The 23,704-nt window shown below is 24.4% G+C and overlaps 1 protein-coding gene across 1 annotated transcript in view; it reads left to right on the plus strand.

Moving 5' to 3' along the window:
• Positions 1 to 591: 591 nt before the first annotated feature.
• The window catches only part of LOC127284529 (nephrin-like), a 145,254-nt gene continuing 122,141 nt past the window's right edge, over positions 592 to 23,704 (plus strand). Inside the window, exon 1 of the mRNA XM_051310002.1 lies at positions 592 to 726. Within this exon, the coding sequence (XP_051165959.1) occupies positions 592 to 726 (135 nt within the window). The remainder of the gene's footprint in view (positions 727 to 23,704) is intronic.

The following is a 23,704-nucleotide window of genomic DNA, read 5'->3' on the forward strand; positions in this document are numbered from 1 at the left end:
TCTGGGTGGCAGATACCAAGTTTTATAAAATATTAATAATTTTTAAAAGATATCTTGTCACTTTTCATTTAGGGGTTGTTTTCACCCCTAAAAACCACAAACGACTTGATCTAGCAAAACGGCCAGATGTATTTTTTTTGGGTCCTAGTTTCCGAAAATGTTAAATTTTTTTGTGGGTCAAAAATTGTGTCGGACGGTGTTTTAATCCATTTTGGTATTATAAAATAAGCAAAATTTGATTAAAATAATAAGCTTATTTTAATATCTTATAATTTTCTGCGCAATCAATTTTTAAATTCAAAATTTTTAAATTGAAAATTCAAATTGAAAATTCAAATTGAAAGACAAAAAATTTGGAATTAATGTTTAAATTTGGAAAATACTGTTAATTTAGACGAAAATAGAAATTATTATAAATACACATGTGAAATACCATTACATGTGAGCTTACACAAATACTCATTGAAGGTTATAGTCTGTCGCGTTCATTCGTTGCGACGTAGCTAAGTAGGCGTGAATCGTGGAATTTGCAGTGTGTGCAAGGGAAAAGGAGAGATAGAGAGATAGAGAGATAGAGAGAAAGTGGTAGAGATGAAGAGGAAAAGAGACAAGAGACGCGGTCGTCTGCCCGTTTCCACCGATCAATACACCTCGGCTCTGCTTCCAACAGTGGAAACCAACGCCAACAGCAGCAGCAGCAGCAGTAGCAGCATTCTCAAAGAGAAAGTAAAGCCCTCTGCATCCAGGGAGGAGAGAGAGAGAGGAACTTCTCTCTATTCCAATTCATCCCCTATTCTCTTCTATGATAGCCTAGTTCCTTTTCAACCCCTAAAATGCCGATCAGCTAACAGCACCTCTACGACGATTTCCCACCTCGAATTCACAATGGAATTTCGTATATCCTGTCTCATTTCCTTTTTCTATTTTATTTTACAAAACTATACCACAAATGAACAATTTTGATAAATTAATATACAATTATATTTCTTTTTCTCCCTAATTGTATACAATTCACATTTTTCCTCATAGCCTTCAACTCAAATATAGTTTACTTTTTGTTACAATACAAAAATAAAAAATTGATTCTGTATTTTTTTTAAAATTTAATCATGTAAACGAAAAACAGAAGTGAATTTTCATTAAGTTTCGGTACTTTTTTCACGTTTAATTTTATTTAAGTAAAAAAAATATAGATATATATTTGTCTCAGTGGTAAATGAATATTTGCTTTAAGTAAATTTTTATTTATATTTGGTTTGAATAAAAAATTAATCTAGGTGGAATTAATTTAAATTTTTTTTTTTTTCATAGCGCTAACAAGCATTCGAAGAATATTTTCTCGTACCAAACATTTTTCCTAATTGTATATTCCTAATAAACATTTTTCCTAATATACTCTCTAAATCTGAATTAGTAAAAATGTTTACTAATTGAAATTAGTGACTAACTTTTTGCTTTAGAATTAGTTAAATTTTACTAATTGTTAGTAAAAATTACTAATAGTTAGTAGAATTTTTCTAATTCATAAGCAAAAACCGATCGGTTACTATTGACTATTATTAAATAAATATTTACTTAAATCATGTAAATATTTATTTGATAATAGTAAAAAACCGATTAATTTAATTAAATAAATTTTTTTTCACTGTGGGTTTTGTAAATTTTTTACTTTGGAAAAATAAATTTCTGTGAATAAAAAAAATATAAAAAGTGTAAATAGAAATTTTTCTGTCTATACAGGAAAAACAAATCGCTGTAAAGTTTTTTCAGAAAACAGTTAAATATTTAGTGGGAGACAAACGAAGGAATTTAGAACTTTCCTAACTTGTGAGGAAATTGAATTTTACTAAAAGAGATAAATTATTATTCGAACCAAATATAAATATATTTATTTGAATATCAAATTAAATTTATTCGAACCAGAATATCAATATTTTTTGAATACAAATAAAATTTATTTTAATGCAAATAAAATTTATTTGAATACAAATAAAATTAGTACCTCGATTAGTACTAACTAATAAATTTATTTCAATATCCAGAGAAATAATTTATTTGCACCAAATATAATATATATTTGATTTAAATAAACGTATATATATTTGTCTTAGGGCCCATTTATTTGGCGTAAATAAATATTATTATTTGTCATAAATAAAATTTTATTTATCGCAAATAAAATTTAATTGAAACAAATAATTATTTGTCTCTGTGACAAATACATCATTTTTCTGATTAAATCAAATAAAATTTATAAAATATTATTTTAATATTATTATAATCATATTTTTTTTTGTTAGCGCCTTTCTGTCAAGAAAGAAAAAACTGATAATTTTATAATTATTTTTCTCTATCATTTCCCTCTTCTCTCTATATGAGTAAATCATTTTGATACAAAGAAAATAATTATTCCAAAATTTATATTTATTTTCAAACAATAAACATAATAAGACGAAAAAAAACACTATTTTTGATAAAATAAAAATAGACAATTCAAATATATAACGAGAAATGATATTTGAAGTTCTCATGCGATAATTTTATCGAAAAAAAAAGAAATAAATTCACTCGGCTTAGGGAGTATTCTATATATATATATATACAACACTGAAAAATTCGTTCCTTCCATTGTTCTTTTTCACAATAGGCAAAAAAAAAAACGAAAAAAAATTTTTTTTTTTTTTCAAGCGAAGAGGTTCAGTAAGCAAAACATAAACACAATAAAGAAAGGAATCCTTCAACAACAAAACTCTGACGAGTTTTCTATTTTTCATTTTTATATATGTATTTCATATTACTTCTTGCGTAATCCTTTATTATTATATATATACATTTTCTATTATTATTTGCATATTATCTCTCGTATATAAAATAATTTTTTATTTAAAAAAAATTCTTTTGAAAAATTCTTTAGATATTGCAATTTATAATATCTAATTATTTCTTATCGTTTCATATATATTTTAATAATATAGAAATTTTTCTTCTTTTTTTTTTTTTTATTCTCTTGGACCTAGTTATTGTATTTTGAATTATATTTGGTATTGAAACTCATATACACACACAAAAGCTTACACAAGATTCAGAAACACAATGTCTGAGGGCATATATATGTATATATGTACTCAAGTGGGTGCGATTAGTATCGCGTGAAATAGGAGAAGTGCTACAATTTACAAGGTGGTATAGATTAGCCCATTCACCCCTATCAGTTTCAGCATAAATTTAGGGGAATAGAGAGGCGTGGCCAATATTGTAAATGCTTCCCTCATGCGGACTCAAATCAATGCCTCAAGTCTCAAACTACTTTTCATAACCCTTTATAGAATATATTGGAATTAAGTGCTGAGACCTAATTGTTAAAAATAAATTAATCAGAGGCAAATAATAACATATGTTTAATATTTTTTCATTCTAATAACAATTTATTCTTATTTCTAATTTAATTTTTTCTAAAAAAGTAAAAATTATTGAAATTTTTAACTAAAAATTTTTTTTTAGTAGTAAAATAAAAAAAATGAACTGACTGAAATTTAATTTTACCACTCTCTAAATCTGAATTAGTAAAAATGTTTACTAATTTGAATTAGTGACTCACTTTTTGCTTTATAATTAGTTAAATTTTACTAATTGTTAGTAAAAGTTAGTAATAATTAGTAAAATTTTACTAAGAATTAGTAAAATTTTACTAAGAATTAGTAAAATTTTACTAATTCAGAAGCAAAAAGTAAGTCACTAATTCAAATTAGTGAATATTTTTACTAATTCAGATTTAGAGAGCAGTTAGAATAAATGAATTCGATTTGTCTGATTAAAACTTATTTTTACTACTGATAGGCAAATTAGGTAAATTTTAAAAAGTCGAGGCTGACTAAACTTTGCTTTAACTACTAGTAAAAAGAATCTAGGATTTTTTACTAAAAGTGATTTTTCTACTTAGGTAAAATTTACTAAAACTTAAAATGTTCAGTATGACTAAACATTAATTTTACTACTTATAAAAAAGGATTTTTAATCGATTAGTCTGACTATAACTTATTTGCACTACTAATATTTATTTATTTCATTATGCAAATTAGACAAAATTTAAAAAGTCGAGGCTGACTAAACTTGACAAAAATCTGGCATTTTTGTCTGACTAAAACTGATTATTCTACTTAGGTAAAAATTATTAAAACGTTAAAAAAGTTAAGTCTGACTAAAATTTAGTTATACTACTTATAAAAAAGAAGTTTTAATCGATTAGTCGGACTATAACTTATTTATACTACTAATTTATTTATTTATATATTTATTTATTTCAAATATGCAAATTAAATAAATATTAAAAAACCGTGTCTGACTAAACATTACTTCAACTACTTGTAAAAAATGTACAATTTTTGTCTGACTAAAACAGATTTTTCTACTTATATAAAAATTTCAAACAAATCTTTAAAATTAGATGAGGAATTTGAAATGTCCAGTATGACTAAACTTTACTTTTACTACTGTTTACAAGCCGACAGGAATTTAAAATTTTGTCTAACCTTAGCCGTCTTTTACTACTGATGAGGAATAATTAGAAAAATTCAGTATGAATAAATTTTACTTTTACTACTAATAGCAAAATGACAAGAATTTGAAACAATTCACTCTAATTATTACTAATAGAAAAACTTATAAAAAATTCTTGTCTGACTAATAATGGTTGTTACTACTTATATACTTGGAAAGATTCCCCGGAAAGTGCCCTCTGGAGGTTCTATCAGAATTCCGCCGGAACTTCCAACGTAATTCCGTCGAAATTCCATCGGAGTTCCAAAAAATTTCCGATGGGATTCCGACGGAATTCCAACGGAATTAGGACTCTAAAAATTTTGAAAAAAAAAATTAATCGGAATTCCGTCGGAACTCCGATGGAATTCCGACGGAATTACGGTGGAAGTTCCGGCGGAATTCTGAGAGAACCTCCAGGGGGCACTTTTCGTGGAATCTTTCCAAGTGGGTAGCTTTAAATTTAAAAATTTTCAGTCTGACTAAGACGTTATTTTTCTACTAATACAAAAATTTATTTATTTACAAATTTACTAAAATTTGAAACTTTGACTACAACAGACTATTACTACTGAGTATAAAAATAAAAAGAATAAAAATCGTCTAACTTTACTTTTGCTACTGACAAGCTTAAATAATTTATATTTTTATCTGACTAAATATGTCTTCAATTACTGGCAGTCAATAAATTGATAAATTAATCTGGTTTAACTTTACATTTACTACTGAAAAAATTTTTAAATTGTATTTATAAGTAAATTTTTTTTTAAAATTTGTCTGACTAAATGTGACTTTAACTACTGATTAAAAAATAACAAGAACTAAAAAAACTAAAGTCTGATTTAACGCTACTTTTGCTACTGAAATCAAATTTGAATAATTTTGTCTGACTGAAAATGTCTTTTACTACTGATTAACCAACTTTTACTATTTATAATAACAGGGTGTCTACTAGTCCTGGAAGTCCTGGAAGTACTGGAAATGTCCTGGAATTTGAAAAAATGTCCTGGAATGTCCTTGAAAGTCCTGGAATTTTAATTTTTGTCCTTGAATTTTTTATATTTTGCTTTTAAATTTTCAAAAATTTCTAATTTTGTCAATCAAGTTAAAAAAAATTCATTAAATAAGTAAAATGAAAATTTACTTAAGTAATTAATTAATTTTTTAATAATTTCTGAAAACAATAGTTAAACTAAAAATTTTTTTATTCTTTAAAGTCATCCAATTTAATGTCCTGGAAAAATGAGAAATTTGTCCTGAAAAGTCCTGGAATTTTAATTCAGATTTTTAGTAGACACCCTGAATAAATTTATAAGTTTTTATTGGTTCAAATACAACTTATTTAATTTAAATAAAAATGATTTAGTTCATAAATGTTTAGTTCAAATAAATGTTTATTTGGTTCAAGTAAATATTTAATTGGTCCAAGAAAATATTTATTTTTTTATTGTACTTTTATAATAGGTAACAAACGTATTATTTGAATCAATTAAATTTTGTTTAGTGGTATAATTTTTTTGTTTCGTATTTTCAGATTTAAAAATAAACTTTCTTTGCTAAATTTTTTTTTTTTTTTATAAATGCTCGAGATTATGATAATGATATTATCTTGAATGTGTATAGAAAATGATAAAAAGTCTATATGTATATACATATACATATTAGGAAAAGTGGCGTACATGTTTCGTAAAATATAAACATTATAAGCCATAAAGTGATCCCACAGGAAAAAAAAGAAGGTGAATTTATTTAATAGTCAGTAAAAGTAGAAAATGCACTTGTCTTGCTTGCTATATGAAACAAACCCCAAACTCTTTTCTCTGTTCCTCCGCTTTTCGTTCCTTGCTTCAAATAAAAGAATTAAGTATACCGCCTCTATATCGGGAAAAGAACGACTTAATCTAGTTAACAGTGAGAGGCTTTTAAGCAATTTTTCCTCTCCGGAAGATGATTACGCTCGATATGAGGAGTCAGACTATATATAGATGTACATTAACCTAATTTTAAAATTAGCCCATAAACAATTGTTCCACACAAAAGATAACATTTTCTTGTTTTATATATATTATCCAATTTAGCGAAATTTTGTATTTGACAAATTTTTGTTTAAACCATTTTTTTTTGTATTAAATTTTTTTTGTTAACAAAATTTGTTTAATTCAAATAAATATAACTCGGAACTAAAATTTTAAATTAATTTTTTGAACGAAGAAAAAAATTTAAGCAAAAATAAATTTTTGGTTGATTCAATCAAATGTTTGGTTAGCAATATATTTTGTTGATTTAATCAAAATTTTGTTTGTTTCAAATAAATTTTTTTCTGAGTGTATATATTTATCAATTTTTTTTTTTTTTAATAATTTATTGGTGTTAATAAAGATTTGTCATTATTATTTATTTAAAGTTTGTGATTGTCGACATATGTGCTTTTTTTCCGCGCATTCACAATTTATTTCCTCAACCTATATATATTTCTCGCTCGAGTAAAGTATACGAGTTTGGAAAATCAACCTCGCGCTCAAACATTGTACAAAAAAAAAAAAAAAAAAGAAAAAAATAAAAACAGTAGAAAATACTCTCGGAAGTATTCGATTAAAGCAGGTATTGCTTTTACAATCACAGAGGATATTTTACAAAAAGAACTTTGTTGAAAAATTGAAAAAAAAATTGCACTATTTTGGAGGAAATTGTTAAAATCGGTTTTTTTTTACTTTTATTTCCATATATATATATATATATAGAAAAAAATTTTGTTTGAATCAAATATATGATTTTTTTATATTATCACTATTTTTTTGTTTATTTTGTTAAAATTTGTTAAAATAAAATAAATTAAAATTACATAGAGAGAAAAATTTTATTTGAATTAAATATATCATTTTTTGTACTAACGGAATTTTTTGATTATTTCAAACAAAATTAGTTTTGATTTAAATATTTATTTGATATAAATAAACGTTTTGTTTATTTTAATAAATTTTCCAAAGAAAAAATTTGAGCCAAATTATATGTTTGGTTGATTCAAACAAAAGTTTGGTTAACTTTACAGTATTTATTTGGTTGATTCAACCAAAATTAAGTTGTTTCAAACAAATTTTTGTCTAAATGTAATTTAAAACAAAATTTGATTCAAATAAATATATATTTAATTTAAATAAACCTTTAGTTTATTTTAATATTTATTTAGTTGTTCTGAAATAAATTTTTATTCTTTTTAAAAAAAAGAAGGAAAATACTTTGACTTGTAGCTTACACTTTCTATTTGATTAAATTTTTTTTTACTTCCAGTTAATTAGTTTAAGTGTAATTTACTTGATGCTGAATTTATATACTACTCGCAATTTCTTTTATTTTGAAGAAACATGCTTTATTTCTATTCTTTTACTTCCTGCATTTTTCCCTTCTTATGTATATGAAAATTTCCCTTCATTCTCCCTTTTATTTTATTCCCCCTTTTTTTTATGTACATATATACTGTCAAGTATTGATTTTTCCTTCGTAGAAGATAATTTTCGTCCTCATAATCGTAAAATTGTTATTTCATTTCTGGAAAAAAAAATATATATTTAAAATTAGGTTTTTTAAAAAAAATTTATTTTTGTTGAAATTTTTTTTTTCATTTTTCAGTTATGAAAAAAAATATTTATTAAAAATTTCTAATTTTTAGTTATTTTCGACTAAAACTGTAGTAAAATAAAATTATTGAGTGAAATAGTAATATTTTATACTAAAAATTAGTAAATATTTTTAAATTTTAGCTATTTTTTACTAAAAGTTTTTGTAAATAAAATACTACTAAATAAAATAGTAATATTTGGTTACAAAATTATTAATTTCTACTAATTTTTTAGACAATTTTCAAAAAAACTTTAGTAAAAAAAATTACTGAATTAAATTGTAATATTTTATACTAAAAATTAGTAAATATTTACAATTTTAAGCCATTTTTCACTAAAAGTTTAGTAAATAAAATACTACTAAATAAAATAGTAATATTTGATTAAAAAATTATTAATTTCTACTAATTTTTTAGACAATTTTCAAAAAAACTTTAGTAAAAAAAACATTACTGAATTAAATTGTAATATTTTATACTAAAAATTAGTAAATATTTTTAATTTTTAGCTATTTTTTACTTAAAGTTTAGTAAATAAAATACTACTAAATAAAATAGTAATATTTAACTAAAAATTAGTGATTTCTATTAATGTGAATTAGTAAACAAGTACTTACTAATTTAAATTTAGAGAATACAAAAATTTTCTTACAATTAAGTTTATTAAAGAAATATAAATTTATCGGTTTTTATATGAACAGCCTTTTCTATTGACTATACAAAAAAAAGGGAAAAAAAAAAATTTTTTTTTAGAAAGATGCTGCATTTCGTAAGAGGAAAAATTTGCAAGTTAATGGAAATTTAAGTAAGCGCACTAAAATGTCATAAAATATTTGGTATGCATACATCCTATTTCGTTTTTACACTCATATCATACTACTATCCCCCCCCTCTCTCTCTCTCTCTCTTTCATTTTTTTTTCTCTATATGTGAAAGTCAATTTTTCGCCAGCAGTGCGCACATATAAATTCAACTAATTTCGGGCATGACAACGCACAGAGGAGATCGAGAACGCTGAGAGTGATAATAATGGTTGACGTGTGGATTCGTCCTACTTTTGCCGGCGTTGAGATGAATAAATTGGATGAATTTAGTTAAAAATAAAAAAAAAAAAAATAAAAAAAAAATGAACGCCAACATTTGTTTTTAGATCAATCGAACTTGTCACTCAATTCGGTTTTTGCTCCCTCAAACCTTCTTCTCAATTTTTTTTCCCCTCTCTTTTGTTTCTTTTCATTTGTTCTTCGTACGATTTTCATAAAAAAAGAAGAATTTAAAAAGAATTAAACAATTTGTTAAATTCAAAAATATATATTTAATTTCTTTATTCATTCAAAAAAAAAAAAAAATTTCCAAATGATTTTTAAACTTCGCGCCAAAATCAATTGTTTGGCGATTTGCAATTTCGTATAAATAAAAATTCGGTGTTTTAAGAATTTTGCTAATAATTCAATACATATAAGAATTTTGATAATTAAAAATTTTTTAAAAAAGAAATTCTGCCAAATTTGAAAATTCGTCTAAAAAAATAATTATTAATAAAATTTTTTAAAATGAAAATTATATAAAATGCTTGGTCTGTCCTTCTGTCCTAACTTGAAGTTGGTCTTAACTGATTTCACGTGTTTTTTGAATTGTAATGTTATGACGTGTCAAATTTGTGTCACATTTTGAAAATTCTTTTTCTCATTTTTGCCAAAGTTGTATAATTGTGTTTCCAAATTTCGGAATTGGTTACTTTTAATTTTTTTTTAGAACAAACAACGCAACACACCGAAAAAACGATATTCTAATTTTAAAAATTTTCAACTTATTTGAAGAATATGCGAGACTTAAATAGGCGCCACGAATATATTCTTAAATTAAGAATAGAATCTTCTTATATTAAGAATATTTTCTTAGAATCACTTTTTTAGAATATAATCTTAAAATAAGTATATTTTCTTCTTGTATCAAGAAATATACTTTTAGCAGTTTTAAGAATACTATAAACTTAATTTAAGAATAGTAAATACTTAATTTTAAACCAAAATATACATAATTTCAAATAAAGAAAAAGTACAGCATTTTTATTTTAAAAATTTTACTTTTATTAAAGTTTTCAAAAAAGAACACAATTTTAATACTTAAAGACAATGTTAACCAATTGTTGAACATTTTTTTCAATTTGGGATCACAAAAACTTAAATTACGTAGATAAGATTAAGAAACGCAATAATATTTTTTTTATAAATTTTTAAACTTTATTATTAAATTATTAAAAATTAACTCATCTAGCGAGTTTTTCCGCAGCCAGGCGGTAACTTCTTCCAGCTAGCAGCACGTCAATTCTAGCGCATATTCTTGTTTTAAGAAGAAGAAGATTTAGTACATAGAAAATATTCTTAAAGTTAGAATCTGCTTAAGAATATTATTAAGAATATTTATGTAAGAATATAACATTCTTAAAACTAGAATATTTTTAAGAATATTTTTTTAAGAAAATAATAATCTTAAGGGGTTAGGGGTAGTCAGAATTTTCAAAAAATCAAATTTTTTTTTTTTGCATTTTCGTTAAGTAAAATATCTTAAAAATAATCTCTGAAAATTTCAAGTTAATCCGATAATTCGTTTTTAAGTTATTCGACAAATAACAAAGAGAGCTCGGGCCTTTTAAAGCGCTCGCGAGCGCTTGCAGCTAGTGTCAGCTGCAAGAAATCGGCTTTTAGGGTTCTATTGTCATCGATGAACTTAGACTTGGGTATATGTAGTAGTACCTAAATTAATATGGCCCAGGAATAGATGACTCGGTGTAAGTAATTTAATAATTCGTTTTTTTGTACGTAAATCTAGTGTGAAACTAAACGCGTTTTTCTCAAAACTATGTTTTTTGAACTGGTGACAACTATAACTCGAAAACCGCTCAGTCGATTTTAATGAAATTTATACAGCTTTTAGAATACATAATAAACTCGGGCCTGATCGAAGGATTTTTTTTTTTTGAAAAATTTCGATTTTTTAAGACCAATTAAATGTTGATTTTTTCCCAAAAATCTAGACAAAAATTTCCTGAGGCCGCCATTTTGTTAATTTTTGAAAAAAAAAAAAATCCTTCGATCAGGCCCAGGATTATTTATTTATAAAACTAATTTTTTTTATCCGATTGATTTCTGATTAATCTCCAAGGACTTATGATTGTCACCGCAAGGACCTTTTTTTGGAACTGGGTTAACACAAACAGCTGTAACTTCGGAAATAAAAATTTTTTTTTTTTTAAATTTTCGTGACTTCAAGTCAAAACATTGTTTAATAATACCATATTACTACTTTTGTAAAATAAAATTATTTAATAGCAAAAAAAAATACTGAAAATTCTCATTTTTTCGTGCCTCTGACTACCCCTAACCCCTTAAAACTAGAATACCGTTTTTTCGGTGTAATATACATTTTTTTACAAGAAAAAAAATTAAGTATGACATACTGTTTGATTTCTTTTAAGTTTATAAGGGATTTTTTCATTTTCCAGGAAAACATTCTATTCAAAAAAATGTAATAAAATTGATTACTCTTAGTCTACTGCAATTTAGGTTCAATTGGTAGGTTTTTTTGAAGGTAATAGGTGTTGTTTTAAGGTGAAAAAATAATAGGAATATACTGTTTAATTTTATTTGACTTTGTAAAGGATTTTTTCATTTTCCAGGAAAACATTCTATCAAAAAAAAGGAAAAAAAATTGATTATTCGTATTCTATTGCAATTTAGGTTCAATTGGTAGGTTTTTTTGAAGGTAATAAGTGTTGTTTTACAAGACAAAAAATAATAGAGACATGCTGCTTAATTTTATTTGAATTTGTAAGGAATTTTTTCATTTTCCAGGAAAACATACTATCTAAAATATCATTTTTAACAAAGTTGTATAATTGTGTTTTCAAATTTCGGAATTGGTTTCTTTTAATTTTTTTTAGAACAAACAACGTAATAGTCACTGTCGCGCGTTTTATTTTGCTAGTTTGAAATAATTTTTATGGGATAATTATGCTTCCCTTGAGGTCATGTTAGGGATCTCTATCTTCTTAAATGAAAAAGAAAAATAAATATAAAAATTTAATCATTTGTTGAAAACTATGAAAAAATATTGTTAAAATATTTGAAAAAAAAAAATAATTTTTGAATTGGAAAAAATAAATATATCCTCTTTCCTTCTAACGCCCGGGAATACGTGAAATTAAACAACTGAGAATAATCTTTTAATCGTCAAACAGCAAGCTGTCCGTGTGCGTTTAACTATCGAACGATTCCGGAGCGAACGTCGAATTCATTAATGTCGAAACAATCCTCTCCTTTTTTTTTTTTCAATGGCGTGTGTGTGTGTGTGCCGTTCAAATAATTACATCTAGCCTATATATTTATATAGAGAAAACGTGCTCTCTTGTATATATGTATAGGTGAATATATATATACAAAATATGCGACAAGTATTTTGTATATATATATATAGAGAGAGAGAATGCTAGATAAAACGTGGAATTGGAGATGAACACAAATGCATTCGCAATTACGTCACTTCGTTTCTATCGACATTACGTTCATGCACAATTATCGAACCGCACTATTGCCTTTTTACCCTGTTATATAGAATCAGTCTCCGTGTAGCAATTTGGCTCGGAAAACGAATCGCTTACGTTTTCGAACGACCATGCCTGTTTCCTATATTTTATTGAACTCTCTCTCTCTCTATCTCTCTCTCTGTTGAACCAAAACGGATTCAACTAAATGGTTCCTGTTATTTTTAAAGATCAATCCATTTTTAAATATCCATAAAAGCGCTCTCGTCAAAAAAAAAAAAAAAAAAAAAATACTGTCTAGTTGCTATTAATATTGCTCTTTGGGGGAAAAAAAACAATTTTTCTGTTTTCCATCAATGTCTAACAGAAAGTCGTTGAGTTTTGTATATAGGCAACGATTTATGATTGTTACCTTGCGAGCTTACAAGATTATAAAAAAAAAAAAAGAAAAAGGTGCACGATTGAAATTGATTTTCAGCTTCACTTTATTATCCTGTTTTCTATTTGTGAAAAATTCGGATTTGAAAATTTCTTTTTTTTTAAATTTTGTATTTGATATTTTTTCAATATTTCTTTTTATTTCCTTTTGGAGGTACGGGAAAAAAATTTTTTTTTCAATATTTTGTTTTATTTCTTTCTAGGTACGAAAAAATTTTTTTTTTTTGTTTTTTACAGGGAAACTATATTGTTAATGTTGAAATATTTATTTGATGTATAAAATTTCGTATTATTTACAATTGAATTTTTTCATAAGTTTTTTTTCTTGTATTTTTTAGATTAAAAATATAAAACCAGGAAATTTCATTTGTTTTTTATGTTGATTTTTGTTGTAAAAAAAAAATTCTGAAATGAAAAAATGGGAAACAAATAAATGGGGGAAAAAAATTAATAATAATAAGTACACTGGAAAAAAATAGAATTGAATCAAAAAAATCCATTTACTTGTCCGTATTTGATTAAATATTTTCTTCATCATTTAATTTTTCATTTTTCTTCAATTTTTTTAGTTAATTTTCTTGAATTAAAAAATTAGTTGATCAAATAAGGACAAGTAAATGATTTTCTTCAATCAATGATACTTTTTTTCAGTGTATAAAAATTTGAAAGAAAATTTATTTTATTTGAAAATTTTTATTGGTTATTATGTTTTAAGTAAACAATTTTAAAAATTGGATAAAAAAATGTGACTAAAGTTCCAAAAATTCAAATGAATAAAATCATTATTTTGGTTTTTAAATTTTTTTGAAAATTCCTACAATTAAAAATAAAAAGTACATTACACTACGTCAATTTGTTAAATAAGAAAAATAAATAAATATTCAATAAATTATTACACTTAAAAAAAATATTTATTTCATTCAAATAATCAGTTGGCTATTATTAAATAAATATTTATTTATATTAAATAATTATTATTTGAGTGCTATTTGTTTTAAATATCCAAAAAATTATTGCTCCAAATAATGTAATTGAAATAAAAATTATTTGGTTCTAATAAATATTTATATTTGATAATAGTCAAGTAATTATTTGAATCAAATAAATTTTTTTTTCAGTGTAAATTATTTTTGCTAACAGAAAAAGAAATGAAAAATAAAAATAAGGACATAAATTATTAATTTATTTTTCGATACAAAAAGAAATGAAAAATTAAAAAAGTAATGAATTATTAACATAATACATGTATTATACAGCGTTATACATCTATATTATACAATTTGTATTCAAAGGGTACTTTAATTTTGAAGTCCCGTAAATAAATAAATAAATAAATAAATAATTCTCGATACAGAAAAAAATGAAAATTAAAAAAATAATAAATTATTAATTTATTTTTGAATAGAGAAAACATTGAAAAATTAAAAAAATTATAAATTATTAATTTATTTTTAAATAGAGAAAACATTGAAAGATTAAAAAAATAATAAATTATTAATTTATTTTTAAATAGAGAAAACATTGAAAAATTAAAAAATTAATAAATTATTAATTTATTTTTAAATAGAGAAAACATTGAAAAATTAAAAAAAATAGTACCTACATTAATTTAATAAATTATTAATTTATATTTTTGGATTAAAAATTTTTTTTAGAATAAAATTTAAAGTTAAAGAAGTAGTAAAAATTTTTCGTTTATTTGAACTTTCAGAATTTCAATAACACAAAAAAAAGAAATAGAAAATAAAAAAGAAGAAAATTAATATTCGAAATAGAGCAAAAAAAAAAAAAAAAAGTGAAGTTTATTCAAAAGTTTCCTAAGACACCAGTAACTTTTGCGGTGTTGTATTAGACCTGGGCGCGTGTGTTTACATGCATTAATTACAAACATTAATTACATTATAGGAGCAGTATGTTGCCATTAGTAAGCGTAATATAGTCTCGGAGGCATCCACTATATCTTAATTGTTCAAGAAAGCAGAAAGACCTTACTAGTTAAGAAGGTGTATTGAAGAAAATTGACTTCTCCACACCTTTTCATGCATCACTTGTCACATTTCCCCCTTAATAATCAACTCTGAAATCTAATTTTTCTTTAATTTATTTTTATTATTTAAATATTTAAAAAAATTTATCAATTTAAAAAAAAAACGCCAATTTTTCAATAATTTTGTTAAATTACGATTTTTTTAATTTTCAACTTCCCCCCACGACCCCCTTGTATAACGTTTATATTCTCTCTTTTATAGAAAGAGAAAGAGAGAAAAAAAAGAAATGCAAATGAAATTTCCTGGTTCAAGAAACTTTCCTGTTTGCATAGGGTCAAATTATGTACTTATGCATATCAGAACATAGACGCTAAGTTGTACATTATTCAGGATACACTCCATATTTTCCAACCTTAACACCGTGAGATATATATATATATATACAAGTATGTAATCATTATAAATGTGCGACAATTTATTTATTCAATATTCTCGATTGTAATTTGTTATCAATGATTTACATCGTAAATTTATTGCTTATCGATTTTTTTTTCAATTTTCTTTCGTCGAGTTTGATATTATTATTATTATTATTATTATTATTATTATTTTTATTTTTTTATTATTTTTATTATTATTATTATTTTTATTATTTTTATTATTTATATTATAATATTTATTATTTTAAAAAATATTTTAAAAAATAATGATATAATTATTATTATTCAAATTATTATTCTACAATAATAATAATAATAATATTAGTAACAATAATAATAATTCGATTATGTGTTCGGACAATTGCAATTTCGGACAAATAAAAATTCGGTATACCTAAAAATTTGTCTAAAAAGAAACTCTGAAAAAAAATATTAATTACTCTCTAAATCTGAATTAGTAAAAATGTTTACTAATTTAAATTTGTGACTTACTTTTTTGTTTTAGAATTAGTTAAATTTTACTAATTGTTAGTAGAAGTTAGTAATAATTAGTAAAAATTTTACTAATTCCGAAGCAAAACCAACTTGGAAATATTCCCTGGAAAGTGCCCCCCGGAGGTTCTATCAGAATTCCGCCGGAACTTCCGACGGAGTTCCGACAGAATTCTGACGGAATTCCGACGGAATTAGGAGTCTAAAAATTTTGAAAAAATTAATCGGAATTCCGTCGGAATCACATCGGAAATTCTTTGGAACTTCGATATAATTTATCAGAATTCCGCCGGAACTTCCAACGTAATTCCGTCGGAATTCCATCAGAGTTCCAAAGAATTTCCGATGGGATTCCGACGGAGTTCCGACGGAATTAGGACTTTAAAAATTTTGAAAAAATTAATCGGAATTCCGTCGGAATCACATCGGAAATTCTTTGGAACTTTGATAGAATTTATCAGAATTCCGCCGGAACTTCCAACGTAATTCCGTCGGAATTCCATCGGAGTTCCAATGAATTTCCTATGAGATTCCGACGGAATTCCGATTAATTTTTTTTCAAAATTTTTAGTCCTAATTCCGTCGGAATTCCATCAGAGTTCCAAAGAATTTCCGATGGGATTCCGACGGAGTTCCGACGGAATTATGACTTTAAAAATTTTGAAAAAATTAATCGGAATTCCGTCGGAATCACATCGGAAATTCTTTGGAACTTCGATAGAATTTATCAGAATTCCGCCGGAACTTCCAACGTAATTCCGTCGGAATTCCATCGGAGTTCCAATGAATTTCCTATGAGATTCCGACGGAATTCCGATTAATTTTTTTCAAAATTTTTAGTCCTAATTCCGTCGGAATTCCGTCAGAATTCTGTTGGAACTCCGTCGGAATCCCATTGGAAATTCTTTGGAACTCTGATGGATTTCCGATGGAATTACGTTGGAAGTTCCGGCGGAATTCTGATAGAACCTCCAGTGGGCACTTTCTGGGGAATCATTACAAGTGGGGAAAGTAAGTCACTAATTCAAATTAGTAAACCTTTTTTATTAATTCAGATTTAGAGAGTAGAAAAATGAAAAATCTAAAAAAAAAATAAAATTTCTCTAAAATTATAATTTTTAATCATGAGTTCTATGGGGAATTTTTTTTTTTAACAGAAAAAAAACTCCAATTGTTGTTTAATAAATTTTTCAATATTTTCAAAATGAAAAAAAAGGTTTTAAAAAAAATTCTTTTGTAGAAAAAAAAAATTTTCTTTTTCGAAAAAAAAAAAACCAACTTCAAATGCAATATAAAAGCAGCAAAGGGTAGTTTTAAAATCACTTTTTTTTTTTTTTTTTTTTTGAACCCAGAGTAAAATAAACATAGGCATTGTCTGCATTTTAAAAGCTATTTACTATTTAGCAATTGAAAGTCTCGGGGAAAATTTTCAGATGAAAATTTCGAAGTCAATTAAGATAAGGGAAATAGTCGCTTTACTTTGACGCGTTCTGGCGTTTGCTTAAGCAGGTCAGAGGTAAAATTACCTTTACCCTCGGGGGTGTACGTAAGAAGAAAATTTTAATGAATGCCTTGAGGAATAATGAATATAGAGTAAAGAATCCTATATCGACCAAAAATAAAAAAAAAAAAGCAAAAAATAAAAAAAAAAATAGAGAAAGGAAAAACGAAATCTTTTTTTTTCAAATATATGTAATCAATCATTATTCTCATATTCCATTGAGCAAAAAATTCATTTTAATTTTATTTATTTATTTTGCTTTTTTTAACGAGAAGAAAAAATATTTTTTGTGCAAAAGAATTGTTTTAAACGTTTTTTCTTTTTTGGAAATATTAAAAAATTAAATAAAAATTGAAGTAACAATTTGTATTTTTTTTTTTCGTTGGAAAAAAAATGTTACATTTTACAAAACTACTCTCAAGGGTGTAAGTAAACTGTAATAAATTGTCAGTAGTTGACTATTTTTCCTATATAGAAGTAAATTTTTTGTTTTTATAAGAAACGTAAATTTGTTGTCTTTTTTTTTTAAAAAAAGGACCGACAGATATAGAGATAAAGGTGCAGATCTTATATACCTTTAAGAGGACATCGCGTATTCTTTACTTGGAGAGAGAGAGAGAGAGAGTGTGTGTGTGTTACTTGAACAATTTGTTTCTTGGATATATATACGAATTTTTTTTCTCTCTCGTGTACACTTGCCCTTTAGTTCTGGTTCTTTTTCTCTTTTCCCTGAGCGACTTTTTATTTTTTTTTTCTCTCTCTCTCTTTCTCGAAAACTAAAGTAAGGGCGTCTCGGTGCAAGCGCACTCACTTACTCGTCACTACGTGCGAGCACTACCAAATCCCTGAGATTTGCCAAGAAATATGGATAGGCGATAAATTTGAAAAATAACTTCCATTTTAGAGCCTTGAGCGAAAATAAAATTTACGAATTTTTCCCCTGTAGGTACATATTCTCCTCTCTTCTTTCCTTCTTCTTCTTTTTTTTTTCCTAAATGGTTCGTCACTTCTTTTTTTCTCCTGTTGTGATATTCAACAATTTCTTTCTTTTTTTTGAAACTATTGAAAAAATAAAAAAAAAGTTCTGAAAATAGGAAAAAATAAATATTTTGTTTAATATAATATTTTTTGTATTTTATTTAATAAATTGAAAATATTATAAATAAATAAAATATTAAATAATAAATAGTTAACAAAAAATTAAAATAATTTTATTTTAATAAAATATTTTAATTTTTTTCATCAAAGAAGAAAAATTCTTTTTTTAATCCAAATTTTCCCTTTTGATATCTTTTCCATCATTTTTTTTATTCTTCTTTTTTTTATTGCTTTGCGTTTAATTTCTTCTTCTCGTTGTTTCATTTTTTTTTTTTTTTTGCAGTTGTATATAGTCTCTTTTCCCGGCTTGTTTCACAGTTTAATTTCCTTTTTTTCCCCTCTCTTAATTATACTTCTTTTTCATTCATTCTTTTCGTTTTTCTCTACTTTATTTCTACTTTTCTCAAGCGCGCGCAAGTCCTTTTGGAAAGTTAATTTTTCAGACTTGGTCTCATAATGGCCGATATCACGGGTTATTTTGTGGACTTTTTTTTTTCTTTCCTTTTCTATTTTTTTTTTTTTTTTTTTTTTTTTTGCAAAACTCCTTTTCTTTCATTTCTCATTCTTTCAGTCCACTTTCGATATTTCGTTCGAAAACTTCCGTCAAGTGACAGAAAACTAGTTTTCTTTTTTCACTTCTTGTCAGAAAGAACATAGACATGACCCTTTTCACAAGAGACGTTAATCAACGGAAACTCGTCGACGACAACGAACGTGAATCCAACAATGTGTTCTTTTAAAAAATCTCACTTCCTTCCAAAAATTTTTACTTCCGTAACTTGTGATGTTTCAAAAAAATTTCTCTGTATAAAATGTTTAGTTTACTACATTTTACTCTCTAAATCTGAATTAGTAAAAATTTTAACTAATTTGAATTAGTGACTCACTTTTTGCTTCTTAATTAGTAAAATTTTACTAATTATTAGTAACTTTTACTAACAATTAGTAAAATTTTACTAATTATTAGTAACTTTTACTAACAATTCGTAAAATTTTACTAATTATTAGTAACTTTTACTAACAATTAGTAAAATTTAACTAATTCTACAGTAAAAAGTGTGACACTAATTTAAATTAGTAAACATTTTTACTAATTCAGATTTAGAGAGTACTATTGTAACAAAAAAATTATTTTATCTTATAGTTTTTAAAACTAAAATCGATTTATTAGAAAAAAAAATTATTGCCAAAGCAAATTCAATACACGCACAGAGAAAAATTATATTTAAACCAAATATATTTTATTTCAGTTAAATAAAAACGTATATTTGTCTCAGTAGAAACTAGACTTTTTTTATTTGTTTTAAATAAAAATTTTATTCGACATAAATAAAAGAATAAAACATAATATTTGAGACAAATAAAATTTTATTTAAATCAAATAAAATTTATTTCAAACAAAAAAGTTTAGTTGGTGCTGAGACAAATATTTTTTTTTCTCTGAGTGTATACGAACAATATTGTGTAAAATTTTTTATTTAATATTTTTATTTTAAAAAAATGTTTGCAATTTTTTTTTTTGCAATATATTCAAAAACGAAGAAAAGGTAAATAAATAATTTTTCAACAATAAACATTTTGAACGAAAAAAATGATTGAGAAAATATTTACAAAAACTGTGAATTTTTTTAATCAAGTTATTCTAAGTGGAAATTTTTTAATTATGATTTTTAATTATCAAATAATAATAATAATTGAAAAGAGAAAGGTTAGTTTTACAATATGTAACTAACAAGTTATTTGATAATTAACTCAATTCATTGTATAATTAAACCTGAAAGTAGAATTCCCGAAGGTAATTCAAAGTGATCAAAGCACTTTTCAATGTCTTCTTCGGGCTGCGCCGATTGGACGTTGATGAATGACATCAAACGGCCAGTTCTACTACGAAAGCATCCTTTATTCACTATCTTTAAAAAAAAAGTATTTTCTTTTCTTCCACTCGTTTTTTTTTTATAAATTGTATTTTTCACTAGGTAATTATTTTTCTTTTAGAATACAAAAAATATATATATAGTATAAAAATATACATATATAAAAAATTTACGTGAAAAAAAATATTTCAAATACTCAATTACTTGACTTATCAAATAAATATTACACCGAATAATTTTTATTTGAATTAAATAAAATTATTTACGTATATTTAAAATACCATTTAGTTGAGTCAAAAATTATTTCATTCTTGTAAATATTTATTTAATAAAATAACCGATTATTTGAATGAAATAAATTTTTTTCAATGTTTTTGAAAATGAGTATACGAGATAAATCAATTTTTTATATATTGAGATAAAGGAAAAGGGAAATTTTGTCTTTTATTTATTTTTTTTTTAGAAATTCGTGTGATATGGGCGCCAAAGTGCACTTTACCAAACTTATCATTAATTCACAGCCATCTGAAGTAGAACTGTGAAAATTCACGTTTCGAAGCCAAAAAAAAAAAGGGATAAATATCAATCTCTATTCCAAGTGAAGCACTATCCTTTTCACAAAGTTTTACAAACGAATCGAAACTGATTTCCATCAATACTCCCGTTCTCTCTTTCTCTGTGTCAAAGAATTTTTGCAAAATCAAACACTTGACTTTCATATCAGGCTGATGTAAATTTCGTTTCTTCATATATATAAAATAAAAAAAAAAGCTTCCAGGAATTTTAAATGCTATACATTTTAAACAGTTTTTTTTTATTATTTATTTTATTATTATTTATTATATTTATTATTTTATTTATTTATTTTTTTAATTATTAACTTAAAATATATTACTTACAGTAATTTTCTGTAACTTTTTTTTTTATTATATTTATTATTTATTTTGTATACAAATATTAGGTAAAAAATTAATTTTTCTCTATTTTTCTGTTACAGGTGAGTGGGTCTTGGAATATGTTTTTTTTTCTTCGTTAATGAGTAAGTTTTTTATTGTTATTCTGTGTTATTTCTTAAATTTTATAATTTTTGTATTTTTTTTTATTATACACGCAAAAAAAATCTTTACCTAAAACAGCGATACGTTTCACTAAAATAGAGAAAGTATTCGATATTCTAAAGAAATATATCACTATTCCAGAGAAACTTATCGCTGTTCTAGATAAAGATTTTTTTTTCGTCTAATTTTTATTACACGGAGAAAAATGAGTTTGCTATTACATAGAAAACAAAAAATAAAATAATTTTTACTTTTAGCAAAGTAAATACCAACTGTCTGAAAAATTTCTCCAAATTTCTGTCAACTTTTGCTCCAGAAATATAGTAAAAATTTACTATTTTCATAGTAAACTTTACTATCACAGAAAATTAAAAGGCATTAAAATAAGCTGCAATGCTTATTATTTTAATCCAATTTTGCTTATTTTAATCCATTTTGGAATTAAAATAAGCAAAATTGAATTAAAATAGTAAGCGTTGCACCTTTTTTTAATACCTTTTAATTTTCTGTGATTTCAGAAGTAATTTTTTTCTATTTCCAAAGCAAAATTTGCCAGAGATTCGCAGAAACAAATAGTTTAGATTTTACTTTGTAAGTATATAGTAAAAGTAATTTTATATTTTTTTTCCAATTGCTTAAATTTAATATTTACATTAAAATATTTTAATTACGAAAAAAAAAAATTCGAAAAATAGAAAATGTTTTTTTTTAAAATATTCAAATATTAGAGTAAAAATAATTTTTTCTTTCTTTCAAATATTAATCTCTTCTGTAATTTATGTAAACGTTTAGTTTAGCAAACTTAAGAACAAAGTTCATGCCTCACATGCAAGTTAGATTGAGAGAAGCGTGTAGAATAGAATTCAGGAGATTCTATATTCTCTGAGTATTCTCTCTCTCTCTCTCATCATCTCCCACAAGATGAGAGAGCTTACCAGAAAATTCATTCCATTTCGTATATAATTCAGGAATATATATATATAAAATCTTATAAGTAAACATTAAAAACGATTGAACGAATAATTTATTTTTTCTTTTTTTTTTTTGAATTTACAATAAAATCCTCCGACATTAGATAAATGGAAAAAGGGCATTAAAATATTGTACCACTTTCGTATAATTTGCAGTTGCAATTAAAGTGCAAACCGTTTATCAGGGGGTAAAAAGTTCGCCAAAGTTGAAGCGCTGACAACATCGATTATCTGTTTTGTTGTTTCTTTACATGTAATTCTCTCTCTCCATATATATGCTGTAACATGCATTTTTAAAAGTATATATTTATATTTATTCATCGAGTTTTTATCTTGTTTTTTTTTCACTTCTTAAAATAAATACAAAAAAAATTTGTTTTTATCATTCATAAAATATTTTTATTTGACTACAGATGAATATCGTGGTTTTTATTTTTTTAAATACTTTTCCAACATTGAATTTAATTTGAACTTTCCCCTTTTTCACAATTTTACACCAAAATTAATTGTTTATACATTATTTTTTTTGCAAATTTTGCAATTTAATTTGGTGAATAATGAAAAATAAATAATAAAATTAAAAATATGTCACCTATTTTATTTGCTCCCAATAAAATTTTTATTTGTACTAGAAACAAATATTTATTTTATTAATATTATTAATATTTTATAATATAAACATATATATATAAAATATATTTATATATATTATATTATATATATGTATATAAATATAATATATATATATATATATATATATACTAGAGGGGCTACGCCCCCCTGTTTTAATCATTTTTTTTTAATTTTCCATTGATCTTATTTTTCCAAATGAACCACCTATTTCAAAGAATTATTATTACAAATTCATTGAAATCTGAATAAATATTATTAAAATTAAAATTAAAAAAGTTTAATTAATAAATTAATTAAATTAATAATAAATAAATAAATAAATAAATTAAAATCGGCATCAAGAAATTATTTTTGAAAATATTTTCAATGAAATTGCCTAAAAACCAATAAATTATTAAAAAGTCTTGAAACGAACATAACCTTTAAATTCAAGTCATTTTTGGCGGGAACTCCATCTCCACTTGCGGCTATATTGAAAGTCTTGAAATTTACATAACCTTAAAATTTATGTCATTT

This window comes from Leptopilina boulardi, unplaced genomic scaffold (assembly GCF_019393585.1).
Source record: "Leptopilina boulardi isolate dan_hultmark-lab unplaced genomic scaffold, ZJU_Lbou_2.1 LbouV2_325, whole genome shotgun sequence".
Classification (NCBI taxonomy): domain Eukaryota; kingdom Metazoa; phylum Arthropoda; class Insecta; order Hymenoptera; family Figitidae; genus Leptopilina; species Leptopilina boulardi.